The 27,379-nt window shown below is 42.5% G+C and overlaps 1 protein-coding gene across 3 annotated transcripts in view; it reads left to right on the top strand.

Annotated features, from left to right (window-relative positions):
• Positions 1 to 327: 327 nt before the first annotated feature.
• Positions 328 to 27,379, top strand: part of LOC115199042 (ras association domain-containing protein 8) — a 32,020-nt gene continuing 4,968 nt past the window's right edge. The window contains exons 1-4 of one of the 3 annotated variants that reach the window (XM_029761558.1): positions 328 to 408; positions 711 to 761; positions 18,791 to 18,964; positions 20,662 to 21,599. In XM_029761558.1, coding sequence (XP_029617418.1) covers positions 18,853 to 18,964; positions 20,662 to 21,599 — 1,050 coding nt within the window. In that variant the 5' untranslated portion in view covers positions 328 to 408; positions 711 to 761; positions 18,791 to 18,852. Of the gene's footprint in view, positions 409 to 710; positions 762 to 2,167; positions 2,418 to 18,774; positions 18,965 to 20,661; positions 21,600 to 27,379 lie in introns of those variants that run through there. The other 2 variants (XM_029761556.1, XM_029761557.1) reach the window with 2 other exon arrangements.

Here is a 27,379-nt window from a genome sequence, read left to right as displayed (position 1 = left end):
GAACATATACTGTTTTTCTGATGCCAGCAATGCCCTTCGTCATTACAGCTCTGGTGGGTTTCTTATTCTCTTGTCTTTGACCAGGTTTGAGTTTGAAGATGTCTTTGCAGTTGAGTGAAGTGTCTGATGATATTTTTCTTCTGTATGTATCCTCAATTTGCAGAATCTCATGCTCTTTATTAACCCCTTCACTCTCTCCCGGTGTGATGTGTAGCTCTGTGTAAATGCCGTTTAATCCACTGACATGCCTTCAAACACAAATTCAGACTTCTCCTTCAGCTGGGCTTTATGTGAATCTTTAACTTTCTGTATGACGTCTGTAAGGAGGGAGAATACAACACAAGATACAAACTTATCAGAATCTTCCTTTCGTCACCCGTATGGATGAAACTACTCAGCCACTAAAAGGTATAATGTAGTGAGTGCTATGTGGTTTAATGGACTTTATATATCAGTAGTGTTATCCTCTGCAACAAATTCAAAACCATTTAGCCACATTTACTTATACTGTATGCATGGTAGCACCTCCTATCAGTGCTCTCTTTATAATGCATTATAAGCTCATGCATATGCAAAATTCAATATAATGCACAATACAATACAAGCTATTAGTGCACCCATGCATTATAATTCTTTATGCATATGCACTTATAATGAAATATGTATTTGTCTTTGTTTTGTTTGTCTTTATATTTATCTTCATATTGCAGTGGTACTGGATGTAGCACGAGATGGGTTCTGGGTCTCTCTGCACACTGGGGGTAAGTAAAACGGACCAACTCATGCAACACACTGCAGAGAGAGACAGAGAGAGACTGAGAGAGTGAGAGAGCGAGAGACAGAGAGAGAGAGAGTTAATGTTAAGGGAATCTCCTACAGTGAGTTGTTGATTACTGGAGCAATTATAGTGCTTCCATCCTGAGCAGTGATGTTAGGCATATATGGTTGTGCCTTCTAGGTACCTCCAAATTGTCTTATGTATATAATTTGTTTCATTTTAGGCTTTGAACACCCCCCCCACACACACACACCTCCTGCTAGCTTTTTATTTGAACAAAAATGCTTGCAGAGAATCACAAAGGCCTATTAGCTAAAGGGTGTCCTCAAAAGCAGATCATTGGTAGGGTTGTAGATCATTTTACATCATCAGGGAATAAAAATTTTAGGGTGATGCAGATGAGACAGTTAATGCGTTTACTGATAAACACAGCACATTCCTACAGATTGCTGACTGTAAAGTGCTCAGAACCTGAGGAGAAGTGGATCTGCGGATCCAATTGGTATGTGTGGCTTTAAACCTGTCCACAATGCCTTGCAGTGTTCCATCTACATTACAATGTAATTTACAAGCTTGTGCAATGAGAGATCTGTAATCCTAGCAACAATAACCAACAAGTGGCAATAATATAACTTCTTATTCCGATAACTGCCATCAAAATAAAAGTCCCCAGTGAAACTGCTTAGTAAATGATAGGAAATCCATGTTTTTAATTAAGGCTTAACTTTGATACATTCTGTGCACATCCCAAAGAAGTGGGGTAGTGTAACGAACATAGCCTGCGCCCTGGACTCAAACTCAGGTCCCTCTAGTTCTAAGGGTAGGCTACCAGAGGAGGCTGGTGAGGAGAGGACGACTTATAATAATGAATGGAATGGAGTGAACGGACACATAGAACACAGAAGCCAGGTGTTTGATGTGTTTGAGACCATTCCATTTATTCTGTTCCAGCCATTACAAAGAGCCGTCCTCCCCATTTTTAGTGCCACCAGCCACCACTGTAGGCTACGTACCCTTAGAGCTATACTGGGACCTAAGTTTGAGTCCATGTCGCAGTTTAATCTCAATTTAATTGCTACATTATCATATTAAAATGTAATTTGTATTTTGTTGTATTGCAAAAACATATTGAACTGTGCAACAAATGAATTGTGCGTCCATGAAAGTAGGGATCTACCCAGAAGCCCTATCTAAAGCAGACAGCTGTATCAGCAAGTGTAGTCTACATTTATTTCCTCCACTTAAGCTTAACTACTAGGTGACTGGTGAGAAGATAGCTTAATATTGTAAACGTTTTTTAAATGTTATATGAGGAACCTTTATTGTGAAGGCTGAAGGAATTTACCCAGAAGTGAATTTACCCAGAAGTCCCCTTACAGTTGCCATCATTACACAAAAAGGAGCTGGAATCAGATGTCCTACAACAGATTGCAGTAAACACGCGTGGATATGCAGAGTGCGAACTTTAATTATGTAGCCTATTTGCACAATATATAAACCTTTGGATTATGCGATAAAAGAAACTGCAGAGAACAATTATCTATCACCCGATTGAATGCCTGAGCGAATTCAGAGTGGGACCAGAGAAAGAGGGGAGTTTCTCATACACTTTTAGCCGGAGGACTGCGGCTGGAAAGAGGTAAATGGATTTTTGCAATAGGCGCAGTCAATGCGAAGGCCACTTCGCAGTACAGCGTTAAGAGCGAAAAAAGAGCCCACCATAACTCAAGTATGATGGTGCCTATAGCTGCAAATGTAAAATTGTATAGCCAATGCATTTTCATTCTCTCTAAGTTAATTCATCTATGTTATTTCCACCAAGAGAAATATACACCCACATACAGTTTGGGTGGCCTCAAATATTAAGTTAGGTTTCTAAAAAAAATTCTGATCACATAAAAAATATTGCCAGATGGGATTAGGGGAATTTTCCCTAATTTAATAGCCTATGGATGTAGGGCCCCCTTGAGTAGGCTATGTGACCTAAACAAATATCTGGACTATCTGGACTGGTTGCAGAATACCGCGTGCGGTCACTACTGTAACTCGCTTCAACATGTGAACAGGACCTGAAAATGATTACAAATATATATATATATATATATATATATATATATATATATATATTAAACATTGCTGAGCAACAACTAGCACTCTTGTGTAATGCTCCAGCCCATCTGAAAGTTCTGTGTGACAAGGGGTTGGATTCAATCAAACCTGTCATCATGTTCATGTACAAGGCTTTGTTTAAATTACAGTACTGTGCCATAACATTCATGCTCTCTCCCAATTCTGGAACCATCTATGTTGGAAAGAATCTACAGTGCCTTCACAAAGTATTCACACCCCTTGACTTGTCCACATTTTGTTGTTAAAGCCTGAATTTAAAATTGATTAAATTGAGATTGTGTGTCACTGGCCTATGCGCAATACCCCATAATGTCAGTGGAATTATGTTTTTAGACATTTTGACAAATGAATAAAAAATGAAAAGCTGAAATGTCAGCAGTAAAAACGTGCTTAACAATTCACATTATAAGTTGCATGGACTCACTCTGTGTGCGATTAATAGTGGTTATCATGATTTTTGACTGATTACCCTCATCTCTGTACCCCACACATTCAATTATCTGTAAGGACCCTCAGTCGAGCAGTGAATTTCAAACACAGATTCAACCACAAAGACCAGGGAGGTTTTCCAATGCCTCACAAAGAGTACCTAATGGTATTTAAAAAAAATAATGTTTTTACCTTTATTTAACCAGGTAGGCAAGTTGAGAACAAGTTCTCATTTACAATTGCGACCTGGCCAAGATAAAGCAAAGCAGTTTGACACATACAACAACACAGAGTTACACATGGAGTAAAACAAACATACAGTCAATAATACAGTAGAAAAATAAGTCTATATACAATGTGAGCAAATGAGGTGAGATAAGGGAGGTAAAGGCAAAAAAAGGCCATGGTGGCGAAGTACATACAATATAGCAAGTAAAACATTGGTAGATTTGCAGTGGAAGAAAGTGCAAAGTAGAAATAGAAATAATGGGGTGCAAAGGAGCTAAATAAATAAATACAGTAGGGGAAGAGGTAGTTGTTTGGGCTAAATTATAGATGGGCTATGTACAGGTGCAGTAATCTGTGAGCTGCTCTGACAGCTGGTGCTTAAAGCTAGTAAGGTAGATAAGTGTTTCCAGTTTCAGAGATTTTTGTAGTTCGTTCCAGTCATTGGCAGCAGAGAACTGGAAGGAGAGGCGGCCGAAGGAGGAATTGGCTTTGGGGGTGACCAGTGAGATATACCTGCTGGAGCGCGTGCTACAGGTGGGTGCTGCTATGGTGACCAGCGAGCTAAGGGGGGACTTTACCTAGCAGGGTCTTGTAGATGACCTGGAGCCAGTGGGTTTGGCGACGAGTATGAAGCGAGGGCCAGCCAACGAGAGCGTACAGGTCGCAGTGGTGGGTAGTATATGGGGCTTTGGTGACAAAACGGATGGCACTGTGATAGACTGCATCCAATTTATTAAGTAGGGTATTGGAGGCTATTTTGTAAATGACATCGTCGAGGATCGGTAGGATGGTCAGTTTTACGAGGGTATGTTTGTCAGATTGATTGAAGGATGCTTTGTTGCGAAATAGGAAGCCAATTCTAGATTTAACTTTGGATTGGAGATGTTTGATGTGAGTCTGGACGGAGAGTTTACAGTCTAACCAGACACCTAGGTATTTGTAGTTGTCCACATATTCTAAGTCAGAACCGTCCAAAGTAGTGATGCTGGACGGGCGGGCGGGCAGGTGCAGGCAGCGATCTGTTGAAGAGCATGCATTTAGTTTTACTTGTATTTAAGAGCAGTTGGAGGCCACGGAAGGAGAGTTGTATGGCATTGAAGCTCGTCTGGAGGGTTGTTAACACAGTGTCCAAAGAAGGGCCAGAAGTATACAGAATGGTGTCGTCTGCGTATAGGTGGATCAGAGGCTCACCAGCAGCAAGAGCGGCATCACTGATGCATACAGAGAAGAGAGTCGGCCCAAGAATTGAACCCTGTGGCACCCCTATAGAGACTGCCAGAGGTCCGGACAACAGGCCCTCCGATTTGACACACTGAACTCTATCAGAGAAGTAGTTGGTGAACCAGGCGAGGCAATCATTTGAGAAACCAAGGCTATTGAGTCTGCCGATGAGGATGTGGTGATTGACAGAGTCGAAAGCCTTGGCCAGGTCAATGAATACGGCTGCACAGTATTGTTTCTTATCGATGGCGGTTAAGATATCGTTTAGGACCTTGAGCGTGGCTGAGGTGCACCCATGACCAGCTCTGAAACCAGATTGCATAGCGGAGAAGGTGCGGTGGGATTCGAAATGGTCGGTACTCTGTTTGTTGACTTGGCTTTCGAAGACCTTAGAAAGGCAGGGTAGGATAGATATAGGTCTGTAGCAGTTTGGGTCAAGAGTGTCCCCCCCTTTGAAGAGGGGGATGACCACAGCTGCTTTCCAATCTTAGAGGGGTAATAATTAAAAGCAGACATTGAATATCCCTTTGAGCATGGTGAAGTTATTCATTAAACTTTGGATGGTGTATCAATACACACTGGTTGTTTACTAAGATGACATTCAATGTTCCTGAGTGGCCTAGTTACAGATTTGACATAAATCCGCTTAAAAATCTATGGCAAGACTTGAAAATTGCAGTCTAGCAATGATCAACAACCAGCTTGACAGAACTTGAAGAATATTGTACAATCGAAGTGTGCAAAGCTCTTAGAGAAAGACTATTGAATATTGAATCTGATGTGAATACTTACGTAAATGTTCTGTATTTCATTTTCAATGCTTTTGCAAAAATGTCTAAAAACCTGTTTTCACTTTGTCATTATGGGGAATTGTGTGTAGATGGGTGAGAAAAACAACAACAATTTAATCAATTTTGAGCTCAGTCTGTAACACAACAAAATGTGGAATAAGTCAAGGGGTATGAATACTTTCTGAAGGCACTGTCGATGCCTTTCTTTCATTGACCCCTAATATTCTGAACCTATTTTATAGATATATTTTATTGAGTCTGCTGGAAAAAATTCAAATTTAATGGTACACCGTATTTAAATATATGGCTTAAGATAAATGTACTGAAAACCCTATTGAATGAAAAATCCATGAGAAAATCTGTTGGCTAGCAAGTGGGAGGATTTTCAGCGGTTCAATTACATTTATTTAGCACGCGCAAGGGAACCACGCCAGCAAAGCCCATTATACACCTTCATAAGGTAAGTCTGAAAACCAACTCCTAAGAAGTGCGTATGAAAGGCGTGCGTAAGAAAGGCATAATTTCCTAAGTCGCAATCGGGCCCTTAGAGACTTACCCAGAATGACAGCAATTACAGCTGTGAGTCTATAGTGATTCTAACGTGTATTGACTCAGGCGTGTGAATACTTCTGTAAACGAGATATTCCTGTATTTCATTTTCAATAAATTTGCAAACATTTCTAAAAACATGTTTTCACTTTGTCATCATGGAGTATTGTATGTAGATGGGTGAGGGGAAACATTTATTTTATCCATTTTGAATTCAGGCTGTATCACATAAAATTGTGGAATAAGTCAAGGGGTATGAATACTTCTGAAGAATTTTACCAGCAATATTTCACCATTTACCTATTTTATGTGACAGTGGTGATTTTTATTATATTTTTTTCAGGCCAAAGCATAAATTCTGCTTGTTTGAATTGAACCTTCCGTCTCATTTCTTTGTTTGATGTGGCAGTTCTGTTTTCTGCTGACTGTTTGTCTAACAAGTTGGAGTCTGAGTCCCTATTGAGCTTCTTGCCAAGGACATTTAGAGTAGCACTTTATTTCATGGTACATATGTTACCAGGTATTTACTGAAAAGTTACAGTGTACAATGGTAATCACACAATGCAATAACCAATTCATTGTTTGTTTCTTTGGGGTTCATTTGAATATACATACCGGTAATTTCCTATTAAAGCAATGGAAATAATAGGCTTATCGTAAAATAAAGAACCACTGAAAGTGGAACTACAAGTTGTAAAAGGGACAGCAGAAGTTTCAGAAAAAGCAAACACACATCTTTTCAAATTGTGGCTGTGTGCTCTTACGGTTTAAAACAGTCCAATATATTTTGGTTTGGTTATTTTGCCCTTCACAAGTGGATGATTATCTGGTATGACAATGTGCAATCAAACACAGACAACCCACTGAAGTCAAGCAGACTACTCTAAGTGCCAACACGTGTTTGTACTGTCACTGACAAACTTCCATGCACTTTTCTGCACCTATCTCCTCACATCAATACACTGTCCATGTATGGGGCTGTGTTAGATGTGAATTTACATTGTGTAACAGTTCAAAGCTCTTTCAGGATTGATACTAATCTGTGAGGTAAAGGACTGTGAGACTGTATTCATGCTTGTAGCACAGCCGGTGAACAACACAAACACAGGTTTTATGGAATCCCTGTTAACGGTGACATACCTGATGAGTGGCATCACAGCAAATGAGGCATTGTTGGGATTATACGGGTGGATTTGCTTGCCAATAAAATGCTGGGAAGAGGTGAATGGAGGCATACAGTACAGCTGGAATGAAACAACACCAGAAAACGTCCTTCGCTAAACCTAAAAGAGCAGACCAGTTTTGGGGATGAAGTACTTTTTATAGTGTGTGTTTTAACTAAAACAAATTTAAATTGTCAGAGGGTCCAACATCTTTGAGGGGTTACCAGGGTTGTACAGTGGGTGGAGCAGAAACAGTTGTTTTCAGGCAGCTTCAGACATCAAGAGAAACCCCCAGGATTATACCTTGACACCCCCCACTATAGACCTCCTCTTCCCCCTGTGGGGAGACTGAGCATGTTTCTCCAGAATTGTGGACCTTATTTCATTGCTAGAGTATATACACTAGGCTGTAATTACAGGTTGCCTACCAGGACCCACAGTTGGAATTAAAGTTCATCCTTAAAATAAACCAAAGAAATGAGGACTACTTTTTAACAACATACACGGAAAATGTGACAAAAACCCATTTACTTGAAGTACAGTGCAGATGCAAAGTTTGGTAACAGAATGACTGTTTGTCCTGTCTGTGCCGTCATTCTGTTGCCAAACATTGCAACTGCACTGTTCTTCAAGTAAATGTGTTTTTGTCAAATCTTCAGTGGAAATTGTTAAAAGTAGTCCTTGTGCATAGAATTCTTTGTTTCGTTTAACTTTGCAGTCATTTGTTTTTGTTTGGCATACATTTTAAAGTGAAAATTGCACATGGGCTAAAACTCCTCTCTGTCGAGCATAGCTGGGGGAGTGTTGGAAGGTTGCACATGTTTAGGGCTCATTGTTTTTGGATGAAACTATTTTTTTTAAAGGTAAAACAAAGGGTACACAATGCATATAGCAATTAATTATTAGCTAAGCTAGTTATTATTTCAACTAGTGTGTCTTGAGGGTCTACACACCAGGTCTTAATTAGCCTGTGAAAGGCCAAGGTGGAAAACCTGACATATAGTGTGGTCCTCGAGCCGGACAGGAATTGTGTACCCCTGCCTCTCACCCATGCATGGAATCTCTGATCTAGATGCTGTTTTACAGTAGCACAAATTGCTAGCCTACTTGAACTCCCTCATGAAATCCTCCTTATACAATAGTGGCCTAGGACAGTGTTTCCCAAACTCGGTCCTGGAGCCCTCTGGGTGCACGTTTTGTTTTTTGACCTAGCACTACAAAGCTGATTCAAATTGTGAATCTAGGCTAACAAGTGTCTGTAAGGTCCCTCAGTCATGCAGTGAATTTCAAACACAGATTCAACCACAAAGACCAGGGAGGCTTTCCGATGGCTCGCAAAAGTGTTGAATGCGTGCCACAGGGATGGTGGCCCGTGTTGACTCCAATGCTTCCCACAGTTGTGTCAAGTTGGCTGGATGTCCTTTGGGTGATGGACCATTCTTGATACACACAGGAAACTGTTGCGTGTGAAAAACCCAGCAGCGTTGCAGTTCTTGACTCACTCAAACCGGTGCCCTACCTCATCCCCATATTGTTTTTATTTACTTTTCTGCTCTTTTACACACCAGTATTTCTACTTGCACATCATCATCTGCACATCTATCACTCCAGTGTTAATTTGCTAAATTGTAATTACTTCGCTACTATGGCCTATTTATTGCCTTACCTCCTCACGCCATTTGCACACACTGTATATAGACTTTCTTTTTTTACATTGTGTTATTGACTGTACGCTTGTTTATTCCATGTGTAACTCTGTGTTGTTGTTTGTGTCGCACTGCTTTGCTTTATCTTGGCCAGGTCGCAGATGTAAATGAGAACTTGTTCTAAACTAGCATACCTGGTTAAATAAAGGTGACATAAAATATAAATACATTTAACAAGTGACATCTATAAGGGATCATAGCTTTTACCTGGATTCACCTGGTCAGTCTATGTAATGGAAAGAGAAGGTGTTCATAATGTTTTGTACATTCCGTTTAAATATTGAGCGCCTTGTTACACCAGTTACTAAAAGGACTATTGAGAACTCAGATGAACTTGTGAAAACACATGACAGATTGCATGCTGGGGCTTGTTTACTACTACTTGGCTTTCTCCTTCCCCTGTTGTCAACATAAGCTCCTCTTACAGGGTTAACAGCTTATTGCTCTCCCCAAGCTGCTTACGTTCAACTTTTGAGGCTCCACATTTTCTCACTAGGAGCGACGCAGTGGAAGATGATTAGGTGGGCCATCCTGAGTGATGGGATTTAAGCATGTGACCAACAGAGCGAGCTGATTTAGCCGTGTGTCATAGTTCACTATTCATATTGGTGTAGGTTGGCCTTAGAACTGGAAAAGGCGGCTGTGCATTTATTTAAAAAAAAAACGTTATGAACCAAACATGCGGATTCAAAAAACTATTTTGTTTTTACGCTGGTATTGTCATCAGTAGTGGAAGATATGGTTTTGATAATGTCTGCCGACTACAGTAGACCACCAGACTGTTGTATAAGTAGCAGCATCAGTTGAAGGCACATTTTGTGTTTTAACTTGAAGATACTTCATATCGTGTCCTGTTGAACTACCCCTGGTCTGCTGAAATTGAGATTCAATAGAAGCTGCAGTCTTTCCCTTCAATTATTCCATGAGGCACTAATCCTGTACCCCCCCCCCCTTCAGAGCAGACAGAGTTAGAGATCTAGACAGCCACACTTGGTCATGTGGAGCTCTACCATGTGTCTCTTCTTTGTACTCAACCCTTCCAAAGCGCAATGTTCTAAGCATGTACTGAACCCTTCCAAAACAAAAGGCAAAATCTTCCAATCTTCTGGTAAAGTCATCTAGTAAATCTGGCCAAGCAAGACTAGCCAGTACCACCCTGTCAGTCCAACTACGCAACACCTGAGTGAGCTCATTCAAGCATCCTGTGATCTGTCAAGAAAAGGCCTACTTGGGAAGGTCATTTTATATTTGGAAACTCTTGAAGCCTATATAACAGAATTGATTTGAAAGTTAATCTTTTCCAACTATAGATGAACAACTAAGTGCTAGAATTGTTCTTGGAGCAGCATTTGCTCAGTCATTTCCAGCTGAATGAGATCAGGAAATAGACTCTCGCTGTGACCAGTGAGTCACCACAACGGCGCAGTAAATTTTTTCCTCAGTAACCTCACTGGGTGACTTTAAATTAACTTCTCTTAACTGAGTGTAAGGCTACCAATCTACTACTAATAATAACCTCCCCTGATTCTAACAAAACTGACAGCTCTCTGTGTGGCAAAGTGCATATCGTTTCCTTTTTTTTCTCATATTGGCTCACTATGAATTTTAAAACTAAGCATCAGCTTTAACATTAGTTGACCATATGTGAAGGCTCAATTAACGTCCTTGCCTGCCTTCATTATAAACTGAACCTCTTTAAAATCTGATGCCAGTGAGGCATTTGGAACTACTGATCAGACTAGCTGATTCGGTCCAAAGGAGTTGAATTCCTTTCTTCCTTCCTCCATCGGTCTTAAAGGGCACGAGAGAGACCAAAACTGGCTGTTTGGTGACTGACTAAGCTGAAGCTCCCTGTTATATAAGTTAAAAACAAAATTTGCTGCATATGCTGCTGGAAAGGTAAGTCTAGGCTCAAGTTTCATTGTAAGTAAGAAATGTCAGTCACGTGGTTAACAGGTGTTGTAACAGGTGTTGGAAACACCCTGTTTTCGGGACATTTTGGGAAATCTCTGTGATATAATTCCAGGCGAGCCCATCCTAGGAACTCCTCTGCCAATGCCATGTTGTTTGCGATGCCATGCCTGCTATCTGCAGCTAGCTTCCCAGCCTCCGAACTGGGTCAATAGCAGTTCATCTCTGCCTGGTTCATTACTCCAACCTACAGTATGTCACCAGGAAATGAAGTGATTTTGGCTGCCCGGGGATCCGTCTGTACTCAGTAAAACTGGCGTCAGATTAAGTGAAATTAAATGTAATTTTAGACTGGCAGAGAGTGGGACAAGTCTGTGGTCCTCCTGCAGAGGGGCTTACCTGGGAAAATCTCACCTGTTGAATATGGCATGTCTTGGGAAGAATGCAACGGTTGGGGATGGAGATATTTGACAAATGACTGACGATGCCGACTGCCAATCAACAATACTATCCATTTTATTTCCAGTTCAGCACCCTAACATCAATCGTCTGTTTAGGCCTTCCTCTCGCTCTGGTGGAATGAGTCAGACATTTTACACATTTTAATTCCAAACCATCTTTGCTTCAAAATGAAATGTCACTTTATCCAAGGGTAAAATTCAGGTATAATCTTGACATTTCCAGTTTTTCACACTTGAAAGACTAGCCACCCACTTTGACATTTCTATTAGCTATTTCAAAGGACAGAGTTCCCTTGGCTTGGTTTCAGAAGCATGAAGGCATCGTCACCATACCAACAATTAGTATAAAATACAGGCAAAAAATGTCAGCACAATTAGGCTGATAAACTCTCTGCAATGGAGAGCTGGTAAATGAAATCTAGAATCCTTACTTGCTACATCAATTTTTTGGACTTCTGCATTAAAGATATACAGTGCCTTCAGAAAGTATTCACACCCGTTGACTTTTTCCACATTTTGTTGTGTTACAGCCTGAGTTTAAAATGTATTAAATTGAGATTTTGTGTCACTGGCCTACACATAATGGTGAAGTTATTAATTACACTTTGGATGGTCTATCAATACACTCAGCCACTACAAAGATACAGGCGTCCTTCCTAACTCAGTTGCTGGAGAGGAAGGAAACCACTCAGGGATTTCACCATGAGGCCAATGGTTACTTTAAAACAGCTACGGAGTTTAATGAGTGTGATCAGAGAAAACAGGATGGATCAACAACATTGTAGTTACTCCGCAGTCGGTAGCGGTGTGTGGGTAAAATCACTGGGAAGCCAAGCCAGAACAAAATGCTATATTGCTACCTATGTGTTGTGATAATTGCGTTGTTTGCTTTATAACCTGTTAGTTCATATGCATTGCTGCCGGGATATATAGGCCTAAGGCCGGGACAATAAGAAGACACAGTGGTAGAATAAATTAAACCACACTTTTGTTTCATCACAAAACCAGGGAGCAACCTCTGTCCGTGAAGTCCACAAAGCATATTGCATGTAAAAAAACAGTTGCATGAACTACAGCATGGTCAAGCAAGTTGTTTCCGAAATGTTCAGACTACTTAATGTAACAGTGTAGGTTCCGTCCCTCTCTTCGCCCCAACCCGGGCTCGAACCAGGGACCCTTGCGCACATCAACAACTGACACCCCACGAAGCATCGTTACCCATCGTGCCACAAAAGCCGCGGCCCTTGCAACGCAAGGGGAAACCCTACTTCAAGTCTCAGAGCGAGTGACGTCACTGATTGAAACGCTATTAGCGCGCACCACCGCTAACTAACTAGCCATTTCACATCGGTTACATTAACAACTATTGATTTACAACCATGGAGTGTTACCGCAAGTAGCAAAGAAAACAGGAGCTGCCTCCACTATTCCAGCACCATCAATATTCCAGCACCATCAACTTCAACATTTCAACATCATCAAATCACCTATGCTTAGTCTAATACACAAAAAAATATTTAGTCCAATCAACATCTGATGTGGTTGTCCATGGTTCAGATTTTGTTTTGTGTGTGTGCGAGCGTGCAGAAAAAACATGTTGACTCACCCTACTTGTAGAGAAACACCAATGCCATCCTGTCTATGGCTCTGTCATACAGTACATGCTTTTATTTTTTGTTGTCCTAGGCTACCTTGCTAAAATGATTGCCCATGAAAGGAAGTTAGGCTGGCGAGCAATGTTAGCTAGTTAACATTAGCCTTCTACATCTATCTACATATTGAACTTCCATCCTCTCAGTCCAGGAGCACAATGTATACATTTATGGTTGGATCAGAATCGCCATTATGGAGAATTAAGTAAAACCACAAGTCCAAATTCCTATCTCCATCCATGACTAATTTAGGAAAACAACACAAGATGCAACAATTGAAGTTGTTTCTGTCAATGACTAATTTCTCTCGATGTGATGCACTCCTCCACATAGAACCCTTTTCCACCCTCTGTGGAAAAGGTTCTATGTGGAACCCAAAAGGGTTCTACCTGGAACAAAAATGGTTATACCTGGACCCAAAAGGGGCTCTTCAAAGGGTTCTCCTATGGGGACAGCCGAAGAATGCTTTTTGGTTCTAGATAACACCTTTCTTTTCTAAGAGTGTAGGCGTGAAGTCAAATCCAAACTGTCTTCCCTACACACTTTTTTTTTTTGGTGCGCCAGGACCATTCATATTTGAGCTCACTCAGTTTAGCGCAATGCTGATTGGCTATTATTTTATACTTTTTTTCTATCAAGGGAGGCCAAATGCTCGCTGGTTTCCCTTGCATTCAACGCTACGGCAGCAACAATGTCATACTATTTTTGACCAGACAGCATCAGACAGATGGCCTACACAGGCAGAGGGGCGCTGTTTCGCTCGCTCGGATCCTTTCTCTGGTGAGATGCGTTCAGACTCTTGCGAATTGTAGAAAAAGTATGAAACACAGAGAGACAAAAGATAAATTAATTTGTTATTTTATAGGTACATTCCCTTGGCATCCATGAATACATGCCACTGTCCACAATACTAACTTAATTGACATTGAAAAGAAGGACATATTCCAAAACATGCATCCTGCTTGGAAAAAAGGCAGTAAATTTAATACTGCAATTAACTTTATGTCCTGAATACAAAGTGTTATGTTTGGGGTAAATCCAATACAACCACTTTCCATATTTTCAAGCATAGTGGTGGCTGCATCATGTTATGGGTTGCTTGTAATCGTTAAGGACAAGGGAGTTTTTCAGGATAACAAAATTGCAAATGTTGTACAATCCAGGTGTGCAATGCTCTTATAGACTTCCTCAGAAAGATTCACTGCTGTAATCACTTCTAACGGTGATTCTAACATGTATTGATACTTGTGTAAATTTTATATTTCTTTATTTCATATTCAATACATTTGCAAACATTTCTGAAAACATGTTTTTACTTTGTCATTATAGGATACTGTGTTTAGATGGGTGAGAAAAAAATATATTTAAACTATTTTAAATTCCGGCTGTAAGAACAAAATGTGGAATAAGTCAAGGGATATGAAATCTTTCTGAAGACACCCATTGATCCCTGAAGAATATAACTTAGAAGTGCCTCATGAGCTTAGTTCAATTGTCCTACCCCATCATAACCAAAGATATGCACTTTTTTGCTCCAATGTAAACAAACACTGTATAGCCTCAACATGGTTAAAACCATAATGTTTATAACATGGGTGGTCAGTCCTTGCATCCATAACCCTATGAATTTGAGGGTGGTTACATTTGTCCAGGCCCATCCCTCAGCTTTTTACCAAAACCGAGGCGGTGTGACACTTAATTGTTTCAACTGCGGATTCTAGCTTCAAGAGGGCTCTGTTCGGCCCCTTACAAACAATATCCACTAGGGGATAAGACTCACACCAAGACCCCACCAAGCCAGCCCAGAAAATGTGGCTTTGTTTTTATTGTCCGTTGCTGTGGCTGTGTTTTTGTCTATGATTCTGCAAATGTGTCTGATGTGCGTGCGCGCGTGCGTGATGAGTGTGTAACTGTGACGGTCATCAATTGCTGACATGGAGTAAAAATGCTGAATGATGTCATTATGTTCAATGTCATCCGCTGCACCACTTTTCCCCTCCTGTATTGTTTAAAAAACTAATTTTAACCAGACAAAACCTGCACAGAGGAACTCTCTTACCTCTAGCTTTGATAAAGAGAGTTTATGCTTATCCATAGTCTAGTCCACTCCACTCTGACCATATTGTAGAAAAAATGTGAAGTGACAGAAAAACATGGATTATTTCCTAATTGCCAGTGAATGTTTGTTCTTTCGCAGGGCTGAGCCAACCAATCCGGTCAGCATTGTTGGGGCCTTACAAATCCAGGGGCTAGTTGCCATGGCGAGATATTGTTTGCATCCAGTCATGCCAGCGCTGCCAATGTGGGCGGTCCCCTCGTCAGCATGCTTCTTTGTTTGTGTACCACTTGTTAGAACAACCCCCCGTCTGTGAACACATCCTTGGACGCTTTAAAGTTCTCTCCGTAGTGCATTGGTCTATCACTCAGGTTCATCTTTGGTTTTACCAGTGGAAAATCTGGAATAATATCTGTTTATTTTATCAACTGTACTTTTTAATGGATTAGTATAGTGTTTGGATTTCCTATTTACTAAATAAATAACTCAACTTAATAACAGGCAACATCATGATATCAAAGAACAATTTATTATGTGGCTCAACCACAGCCACTTATATTCTCACATTTTCTCTCCTGCGAATATTTGCAAAACTGCCGACCTTTCACTCTTCTGTGATCTTACTGTGCAGCAGAGTCCTTCCCCTCCCCCCGTCTTCAAGGCACGGAGAGAATGCAGGTTGAATAGTGGGCCAGGCTAAAGGGAACCCTAAGTTTAGCTCCAGGTTTTCAGTGGAGGCCAGGCCAGACAGCCACCCTTCCTGGGTAAACTGTAGATACTGTAGGCCCTCAGCTGTCAGGGAAAGCAGGCTTCAGCCATGTGCTCGAACCCTGAGCAGGGAACCACCAAAGACCAAGGAGACCTGCCATCTTTAGGTCATCGTGCTTCACAATCTCTTGCCCTTTAGACTGGCGTCATGATTTAGTTATAGTCAAGGTAGGTCTGTACTGAAGAAAAGTCCAGATTTCCCACTCCTGACTGAAAGTGAATTTGGTAGTGGTACCACCAGAATTGAGGTATTAAGGTAAACACACTATCAAATGTTTTATGCATGTAGCTATACTAATTTGTCTGTGTAGCATTCAAACACTGCAAGTAGGCTAAATGACGCTCAAGGGCTCAAGTTTCTCCACTGCCAATTCTGAGGCAGTGCTTGCATCTGGTTGCCTAATACCCAGTACTAAGTGATAATCTTACGGTGGAGGGGCGAATGACTTCAGCACAAATATTCTCATAGATGTGTCCATACCATGTCCTCTTGGTAATTAGGAACACACAATATTGTGTGTATGTGGTCTTTGTTAGTTCAACTCGGGTCAGAACTATGATTGAGTGTCAATTGGCATTAAGACAGTAACAGTAGTACTGTATTTGATTAGCAATGTTGTGTCATCATTACAGCGTATTTTCCACATTGATGATAATTGATTATGTATTTCACATTGTTCAATAACATCTATTAAGGCATTAGGCATCCAAAGTTACATCAATATTCTGATGAAAGACAGATGTTTTCTACAAAGCCACTTTGAAGAGTTTTCTGAGTCAGATGACATTTATACATGATTCACCAAAGAACCATGACTGTTGATATTCACCCCAAACAAATACTTTAGCATTGAAGAAATAACTTTGATCTAAGTGCAAATTCATACATTTTGTAGTCCCTGTGTACGGGTGCTGCCAAAGGAGACCAAAATATGCACCCAGAGGGGGCCCCAGGACCGAGTCTGAGAAACTCTGCTCTAGTATCTAATTTCTTTGTCATATTCCTCTCCCATTACTGCAACAGTCAATATTGGCAGCCAGCCAATCCTATAGAATCAGAGCATATAAAAAAATATACAGCACCAGTCAAATGTTTGGACACCTACTCATTCAAGGGTTTATTTGTACTATTTTCTACATTGTAGAATAATAGTGAAGACATCAAAACTATGAAATAACACTTATGGAATTCCATATGTGCAGACTGTCAGCTTTAATTTGAGAGTATTTTAATCCATATCGGGTGAACCGTTTAGAAATTACAGCACTTTTTGTACATAGTCCCATTTTAGGGGAGCAAAAGTATTGCGACAAATTCACTTGTGTATTAAAGTAGTAGAAAGTGAAGTATTTGTTCCCATATTCACAGCACACAATGACTACATCAACTATGTGACTACACATTTGTTGGATACATTTGCTCTTTGTTTTGCATTTTTGGGAGGACACCCCGGACCCCGTCTACTTCCCCCGCCCAATATGTACACCACAATTTCACCCTTGTGAAATAATGACATCCTTCATCCTTAGTAGTCAAGCTTCTTTTTCCATCGAGGCTCTCAGTCGAAGAAGGGTGGTTTCAGTTAAACTTAACACGTGACAGATGTTGAGAATAGAGGATGGAGAGAGAATCTCACAGGGAGCTCCTCAGTCTGACACCCAGCCCCTGCCTTCAGAGGTCCTGTGGTTAAAGATTCTATACCCCAATCCATATTTCTCAGTATTCCACAAAGGGTATTTGTATGATCTTATCAAATGCTTGAGGAATGGAATTAATTAGATTGGAAAAACACCATACTTCTACATTGTATCATATAATCCCATATCCTTACCTCCTCCTCTGCCACCCAAAATACAATTTCCATGTGAACACTTAACACCTGGCAGCCTGCACCTCTCTCTCCTACCCCTGGGCTGTGTGCAGCATGGGAATGGTCCTATTTACAGCCAGTTACCAGGCGGCTCTGGCCTGGAGATTCTGCAGTAACTGTCTATAGTTACAAATCACTCTGCCAGTTCCCAGTGCAACACAACACTGCCTCCGGGAGTCCAAAGGCCTGTATACATAGCGTGGTGCCCCTGAACAGCTAGCTCAGTCAGGGAAGGCCTCAGTAACCAGAGGCGTCTCGGAGGGATACCCGCGGCAGGATGGCGTCGAACCAGAGGGAACGTGACAGGGAATTGTTGTGAGGTTGGCAGCAGGTGTGATGAAGATGCTTAAAGAGGCAAGGGAGCTGTTGCCGTCTCACTTGTCATTAGGGAGTTAAGGATCAGAAAGTGGATAATGGGACGAAACAGGAAAACGGAGGGCCGTTCCGTGAGGGGGATAAAAAATGACGCTTAAACTCCGGGCATCTGTGTTTCCCTGGCCCGGGAGGCTGGCAGCTCAGATCTGCACTGTTGCGTCTGCCTGATGCCTTGCCAGGTCTGTAATGAGTGCCTTTCAGCTAAGGTGCTTGTGTCAGCAGTTTAAAGGGTTCCTCATGCAAGCGACCAGAGAAAGCTTTCCCGTAGGCATTACCAAATAGAACCGCCATCGTCAGATAGGGCCTTCGAGACAGACTGTCAGACACTGCATTAACCGATTATTCCAATGATTAAATGTGTACCTCAAAACCAGAAACTGTAACTGAACTTCTGCTGAAGTTTCTTCTTCGTCCTTGGTAGTAGCTACAGAGGGACTCCTAAAGTAGCTTTTAAGTGCATGTAGTGCAGCAGCAACAGATTTCTAATTGTTGAGAGTGTGCAGTTTTGATTTATAAGCCTTTTTCTATCCATGTAACCTGCATCAGCTTGGAAATGCAATGCTCTGATTCTATGGGACTCTATGGCTGCCAATATTGACTGTAGCAGTAATGGGAGAGGAATATGACAAAGCAATAAGACACGAGAGCAAGGTTCCTGCAATATAGTAAACCCAGCATTTGACAGTCTCTCTGTTCTATAGACTGCTGGAGAGATCCTGTGTAGCGCCCCCTTGTGTGGAGGAGGAATGACGACGCCCCCTCAATGAGAGCCATGGAGCTGAAAGTGTGGGTGGATGGAGTGCAGCGGATCGTATGTGGCGTCACAGAGCTCACCACGTGCCAGGAGGTGGTCATTGCCCTGGCCCAGGCCATTGGTGAGTCAATCCATCCTGCAATATTGTCCAACCCCCCCCCCCCAAAAAAAATATTATTAAAGTGATAGTTCAAGGGATAAATTGAAAGTAAGATTAAACTAAAGTGAACTACTGTACCCCTTTAAGCCTTACCACACTCCGTGTGCGAATGGATCCTTTTACAGGACACGCATCCACAGTGCATGCAGCATATTTCACAGTCCGTTTCTGAGAGATGCTAAAGATGGTGGAGTGCACCAAGATTAGAGTTGACTGGGAGTGAACAGAGAATCAAGATGAGCGTTGACCTGGGAGTAAACAGAGCTTGTGAGAATCAAAATGAGTGTTGACTAGGAGTGAACGGAGCTTGTGAGAATCAAAATGAGTGTTGACTGGGAGTGAACAGAGATTGAGAGAATCAAGATGAGCTGTGGTGGGATGATTCATAGATGTCATTGAGATGCTTGCTGAGGAGAACTACATGATGACTGGATTGTGTTCCCATAATGATACCGCATTTATGTATGAGAAGCTATTACCTCAGCCCACATGTAGAGGCAACAAAATAAGATTGAAAGAAGCTGTCTGTTCCCACCGCTTCTAGGGAGAAATAGCTGTAGAACCAGCATGGAGACACTTTTAAAGGTTCACCTCTTTTGCATTATGGATATGTACTGTACAGACCTGAGCCATGAGTATGGCTCAGCCCGACAATACCCTGCTGTCAGCTCATACTGTTTTCATTTCATACTGCTGTCATTTCAAACTGTTTTCAGTTCATACTGGCACAGTTTTGCACTTGCACTTTGCACTGCTTAGAACCAAAATTTTGTGGAGATGTCATGGTCTACATAGGTCATTTGCTTTTAGAGAAAATACTTAAAGGTCCTAGAGGTAGCATGTAAGGGTTAAATGAATCCATTGGATTTGTACATGCTATTTGATTGTGATCCATGCACAGTACATAATTGTAGGACTAACAGCTAAATGCTGTGTCTTTTCATCAACAGTACAGGAGTTATGGTCCTCTTTTGTATGTTTTCAGTCTTTTGTCTGGCCGTGGGCACTTTGATGTGAAAGGCCTTCAACCAGATTCAGCTGTAGTGACTGTGTTCCTTTCATAGGGGTTCTGCTGTTGAGAGGCGAAAGACTGTGGCTTGTGCTCTTAACTGTAGCAGAACACGCGCGCACACACACACACACACACACACACACACACACACTGATTTGGGTCAAGGAATTTTATTGAGCCTTACTCCAATCCTAGCATGAATGGGAACTGAACAACTGCTCCTATATTTGAATAGAGAAATCCCTGTTGGGTTCTTCCTAGAAAAAACAACCCATTACTCTGAAAACTCTGCACAGTGCCCACCCAATAAACTGGGTCTGAAAGCAAGTGGGGTAATTGTGAATGGTTCTTCCATAGAGTTTCCCTATTCTTAGCGGAGGTAAAGAGTTCAGATTAGGGTTGGGGCTGGGTTTCTGAATGCAGGAGGGGATAACAATGACAAAGTCAATGGTAGATGATGTCTGTAATCTGCTGCTACTGCAGAGTGTAGTCTAGCTACTGGTCTGTATGTAACTGGTCACCGGCTGGTATGTGGCAAGAAATAGCAAACAAAGTTGCCGTGTGACTACTGGTTATCTAAGCCCAATTACTTAGTAATGCTCCAATTAATTAATCTGATCAAATCATTATTTCACTCTTTTTGCAGGGCGTACTGGCAGGTACACGTTGATCGAGAGATGGCGGGAGACGGAACGTCACTTGGCCCCGCATGAAAACCCTGTGGTGTCCCTCAACATGTGGGGCCAGTATGCCAGCGACGTGCAGCTGGTTCTCCAGCGCACCGGCCCTTCCCTCAGCGAACGTCCCAACTCCGACGGCTCATCCCGTGTGCCCGAGCGCGGCCTCTACCGCCAGAGCCTGCCTCCTCTGGCCAAGCTGCACCCGTCGGCCAATGACCACTCGCTCAAGCGTCGGGAGCCCAAGCGTAAGTCCCTCACCTTCACGGCTGGGGCCAAGGGCTTGAGGGATATTTTTGGGAAGGGCAGAGATGCCGAGGCCAAGCAGCAGCAGAGAGCACTGAACCAGGGCAGGGGGGTGGTGTCTGTGCCCCTCAGTCCAGCCCGGGAGCTGGTGCGCCTGGTCCAGCTGCAGAAGGACAAGCTCCAGCTACTGGAGAGCCGGCTGCAGGGCTGTGAGGTAGAGCTACACGGCTGGGAGAGCGGTGATGTTGGCGTGTGCGTCGAGGGTCAGGAGGGCGTTGGCGTGCTGGAGGAGGAGCTGGTGCGTCTGGAGCAGCAGCTGCGGAGGAACGAGGTGGAGATGTCCGAGGAGGAGTTCTGGCTGAACGAGCTGCAGATCGAGCAGGAGAGCGAGCGGCAGCTGAGGGAGCAGCTCCAGGAGCTGATTGGACGGGTGCGGGAGTGCGAAGCCCGGCTGGGGGAGTACCTGACCCGTATCCAGGGCATGGAGGCTGGCCTGGAGCAGGAGACTGAGCAGAGCAGGCAGGTGGACGAGGAGGAGACCCGGGCCCAGCTGGGGAAGGTCAGGGCAGAGCTGGAGCAGCAGGTTCAACACAGAGTGCAGCTGGAGAGCAGCTGCAGGGCTGTGGACCGCTCACTGGGACAGTCCAGCAAGAAACTACAGGTCAGCTTTGGTAGAAGGAAAAATGTATAGGAAAACAGTGATTGCACATACACAAATTCAGCGTTTTAGGAAGGTGCTGGAGACTGCACACTGCAATCTACGCTCCTATGTGCTTTCGCTGATGAAGACGTAAGGGATGAAACATGTTCAGAAGCAGTAGAGAGAGAAGTGCCATACTAAAAATTAACATTGATTCCTAATGGTTTTGAAAACAAAACATGATGTACATAAACAAACACCTTTTGTAAAATAGGGTTGAAAACAACATTTATCATTGATTGGAAGACACACAAACACCTTATGTAAAATGGATGACGGTGATTATACTGTGCTAACTTTTGCAGAAAAAATTATAATGAAGTAAGACACGTAAGCCCATTTTACAGGGCTGCATAATATCTGGAACATATACAGTACCAGTCAAAAGTTTGGACACAGCTACTCATTCAAGGGTTTTTCTTTATTTTTACTATTTTGTACATTTGTAGAATAATAGTGAAGACATCAAAACTATGAAATAACACATATGGAATCATGTAGTAACCAATAATGTGTTAAACAAATTAAAACATATTTTATATTCTTCAAAGTAGCCACCCTTTGCCTTGATGACAGCTTTGCACACTCTTGGCATCCTCTCAACCAGCTTCACCTGGAATGCTTTTCCAACAGTCTTGAAGGAGTTCCGACATATGCTGAGCACTTGTTGGCTGCTTTTCCTTCACTCTGCGATCCAACTCATCCCAAACCATTTCAATTGGGTTGAGGTTGGGTGATTGTGGAGGCCAGGTAATCTGATGCAGCACCATTACTCTCCTTCTTGGTCAAATAGCCCTTACACAGACTGGAGGTGTGTTGGGTCATTGTTCTGTTTAAAAACAAATTATAGTTTCACTAAGCGCAAACCAGATGGGGTGGCGTATAGCTGCAGAATGCTTTGGTAGCCATGCTGGTTAAGTGTGCCTTGAATTCTAAATAAAATCACAGACAGTGTCACCAGCAAAGTACCCCCACATCATCACTCCTCCTCCATGGTTCACAGTGGGAACCACACATGTGGAGATCATCCATTCACCTACTCTGCATCTCACAAAGACACAGCGGTTGGAACCAAAAATCTCAAATTTGGACTCATCAGTCCAAAGGACAGATGTCCATTGATCTAATGTCCATTGCTCGTGTTTCTTGGCACAAACAAGTCTCTTGTTCTTATTGGTGTCCTTTAGAAGTGGTTTCTTTGCAGCAATTCGACCATGAAGGCCTGATTCATGCAGTCTCCTCTGAACAGTTGATGTTGAGATGTCTGTTAGTTAAACTCTGTGAAGCATTTATTTGGGCTGCAATCTGAGATGCAGTTAAGTCTAATGAACTTATCCTTTTTTACTGTTTTATTTCACTGTAGAGCCTTCAGTCCCACTCAAAATGCCTTAGATAGCTCTTTCGTCCCACCCGTCACACATGCAGAGAACTCACCTGGCTTAACTTGTCCTTCCAGAGACGAAACCTCTCTCATCGTCACTCAACACCTAGGTTTACCTCCACTGTACTCACATCCTACCATACCCTTGTCTGTACATTATGCCTTGCATCTATTCTACCACGCCCAGAAATCTGCTCCTTTTATTCTCTTTCCCCAACGCACTAGATGACCAATTCTTATAGCCTTTAGCCATACCCTTATCCTACTCCTCCTCCTCTGTTCCTCTGGTGATGTAGAGGTTAACCCAGGCCCTGTAGCCTCTAGTTCCACTCCTATTCCCCAGGCACTATCATTTGTTGACTTCTGTAACCGTAAAAGCCTTGGTTTCATGCATGTTAACGTCCGAAGCCTCCTCCCAAGTTTTGTTTTATTCACTGCTTTAGCACAACCCGGATGTCCTAGCCGTGTCTGAATCCTGGCTTAGGAAGGCCACCAAAAATTCCCAAAATTCCATCCCCAACTACATTTTCCGCCAAGATAGAACTGCCAAAGGGGGTGGAGTTAGCCTGCAGGGTTCTGTCATGCTATCCAGGTCTGTGCCCAAACAGTTCGAGCTTCTACTTTAAAAAATCCACCTTTCCAGAAATAAGTCTCTCACTGTTGCCACTTGTTATAGACCCCTCTCAGCCCCCAGCTGTGCCCTATACACCATATGTGAATTAATTGTCCCCCATTTATCTTCAGAATGTGTACTGTTAGGTGACCTAAACTGGGATATGCTTAACACCCTGGACGTCCTACAATCTAAACTAGATGCCCTCAATCTCACACAAATTATCAAGGAACCTACCAGGTACAACCCTAAATCCGTAAACACGGCACCCTCATAGATATCATCCTGACCAACCTGCCCTCTAAATACACCTCTGCTGTCTTCAACCAGGATCTCAGCGAACACTGCCTCATTGCCTGCGTCCGTAATGGGTCTGCGGTCAAATGACCACCCCTCATCACTGTCAAATGCTCCCTAGAACACTTTAGCGAGCAGGCCTTTCTAATCGACCTGGTCTGGGTATCCTGGAAGGATATTGACCTCATTCCGTCAGAAGAGGATGCCTGGTTATTCTTTAAAAGTGCCTTCCTCACCATCTTAAATAAGCATGCCCCATTCAATTAAAAAAAAACTAAGAACAGATATAGCCCTCGGTTCACTCCAGACCTGACTGCCTTTGACCAGCACAAAAACATCCTGTGGCATACTGCATTAGCATTGAATAGCTCCTGCAATATGCTACTTTTCAGGGAAGTTAGGAACCAATATACACAGGCAGTTAGGAAAGCAAAGGCTACCTTTTTCAAACAGAAATTTGCATCCTGTAGCACTAACTCCAAAAAGTTTTGGGACACTGTAAAGTCCATGGAGAATAAGAGCACCTCCTCCCAGCTGCCCACTGCACTGAGGCTAGGAAACACTGTCACCTCTGATAAATCTACGATAATCGAGAATTTCAATAAGCATTTTTCTACGGCTGGCCATGCTTTCCACCTGGCTACCCCTACCCCGGTCAACAGCTCTGCACCCCCCCACAGCAGCTTGCCCAAGCCTCCCCCATTTCTCCTTCACCCAAATCCAGATGGCTGATGTTCTGAAAGAGCTGCAAAATCTGGATCCCTACAAATCAGCTGGGCTAAACAATCTAGACCCTCTCTTTCAAAAATTATCCACCGCAATTGTTGCAACCCCTATTACTAGCCTGTTCAACCTCTCTTTCGTATTGTCTGAGATCCCTAAAGATTGGAAAGCTGCCGCGGTCATCCCCCTCTTCAAAGGGGGTGACACTCTTGACCCAAACTGTTACAGACCTATATCTATCCTACCCTGCCTTTCTAAAGTCTTCGAAAGCCAAGTTAACCTCTCTGGGCTAGGCGGCACCAAATCGTCCCACCTATGTAACAGCCAGTTGAAACCTGTGGTGCGATTTTCAAAACCTTTGAAATGCTATTACTTCAATTTCTCAAACATATGACTATTTTACAGCTATTTAAAGACAAGACTCTCGTTAATCTAACCACACTGTCCGATTTCAAAAAGGCTTTACAACGAAAGCAAAACATTAGATTATGTCAGCAGAGTACCCAGCCAGAAATAATCAGACACCCATTTTTCAAGCTAGCATATAATGTCACAAAAACCCAAATCACAGCTAAATGCAGCACTAACCTTTGATGATCTTCATCAGATGACACACCTAGGACATTATGTTATACAATACATGCATGTCTGTTCAATCAAGTTCATATTTATATCAAAAAACAGCTTTTTACAGTAGCATGTGACGTTCAGAAAAAGCATACCCCCCGCAAACGTCCGGGGAATTTACTAACAATTTACTAAATTACTCACGATAAACGTTCACAAAAAGCATAACAATTATTTTAAGAATTATAGATACAGAACTCCTCTGCACTCGATATGTCCGATTTTAAAATAGCTTTTCGGATGAAGCACATTTTGCAATATTCTAAGTAAATAGCCCAGCCATCACGGGCTAGCTATTTAGACACCCGGCAAGTTTAGCCTTCATCAAAATCATATTTACTATAAGAAAAATGGTCTTACCTTTCCTGTTCTTCGTCAGAATGCACTCCCAGGACTTCTACTTCAATAACAAATGTAGGTTTGGTCCCAAATAATCCATCGTTATGTTCCATCAGCGACGTTTTGTTTGTGCGTTCTAGACACTATCAGAATGGTAAATCACGGTATCGCGCATGGCGCATAACGTGACAAAAAAATTCTAAATATTCCATTACCGTACTTCTAAGCATGTCAACCGCTGTTTAAAATCAATTTTTATGCAATTTATCTCGTAGAAAAGCGATAATATTCCGACCGGGAATCTGCCTGTCTGTAAATAGAGGGAAAAACAGAAAGGCCGTGTAAATACATGCTCCCTAGCCCCAACAGGTTAACAAACAGGTCACCGACCATTTCGAATCCCACCGTACCTTTTCCACTATGCAGTCTGGTTTCCGAGCTGGTCATGGGTGCACCTCAGCCATGCTCAAGGTCCTAAACGATATCATAGCCGCCATCGATAAAAGACAATACTGTGCAGCCGTATTCATTGACCTGGCCAAGTCTTTCGACTCTGTCAATCACTGCATTCTTATCGGCAGACTCAACAGCCTTGGTTTCTCAAATGACTGCCTCGCCTGGTTCACCAACTATTTCTCTGATAGAGTTCAGTGTGTCAAATCGGAGGGCCTGTTGTCCGGACCTCTGGCAGTCTCTATGTGAGTACCACATGGTTCAATTCTCGGGCCGACTCGTTGCTCTGTATGCATCAATGATGTCGCTCTTGTTGCTGGTGATTCTCTGATCCACCTCTACGCAGACGACACCATTCTGTATACTTCTGGCCTTTCTTTGGACACTGTGTTAACAAACCTCCAGACGAGCTTCAATGCCATACAACACTCCTTCCGTGGCCTCCAACTGCTCTTAAGCAAAACTAAGTGCATGCTCTTCAACCGATCGCTGCCCGCGCCCGCCCGCCCGTCTAGCATCACTACTCTGGACAGTTCTGACTTATACCATGACTACACCGCTTACGTCGCGTACTCGAGCGTTGCAAAATAAATTTAAAGATCTATATTATTCAATTATTGCACCCACACTGCTCGCGCGCACCAACGAGTGTCTGCGTTGCCAAGGGATAAAATACAAGTCAGTTCTATTTGTGATGCAAATTGTGCTGCAAGTCCCGCCTCTCCCATCTCCTCATTGGTTTATAGAAGCAGATACCCACGTGCTATCTCCTCATTGGTTATACCTACGTGGGTGACTGAAAGACGAACGAGGTCAGTGGCGGTAATGCACCTAATTTATGATAGTTGCCAATCGCAATATAAAGTCCAGAGAAGAAAAAGCCTGGAAGGAGGAGAGATGACTAGAAACGATTCGGTTGACCGTTTTATGTGTGGATTAATTGTCGGAGTAGAGGACCTTGTGCATTTCAGGTAAAATAACAACTCAATGTTCATATCCCAGGACAAATTAGCTAGCAACAGCAAGATAGCTAAATAGGACAAATTAGCTAGCAAGTGCGAGCTAGCTAGCTAAATTGCCATAAATGTTTAATGCTTTTTGACCTGTCCCCAAATTAATGTAATTGGTTCAGAGTTTGTTTTGATATTTCAACCTGTGTGTCGTGATCACGTTTGGTGTGGGTGGACAAAATAAATGTATGCACGATGGCGCACGCGCGCAGCCGATTTGGGTTCCGTGTTAGAATATGTGGACAACTACAAATACCTAGGTGTCTGGTTAGACTGTAAACTCTCCTTCCAGACTCAC

Source organism: Salmo trutta, chromosome 8 (assembly GCF_901001165.1).
Source record: "Salmo trutta chromosome 8, fSalTru1.1, whole genome shotgun sequence".
In the NCBI taxonomy this organism is placed as follows: domain Eukaryota; kingdom Metazoa; phylum Chordata; class Actinopteri; order Salmoniformes; family Salmonidae; genus Salmo; species Salmo trutta.
The sequence above is the reverse complement of the archived record's forward strand: the minus strand, read 5'-3'. Positions and strand labels throughout refer to the sequence as shown.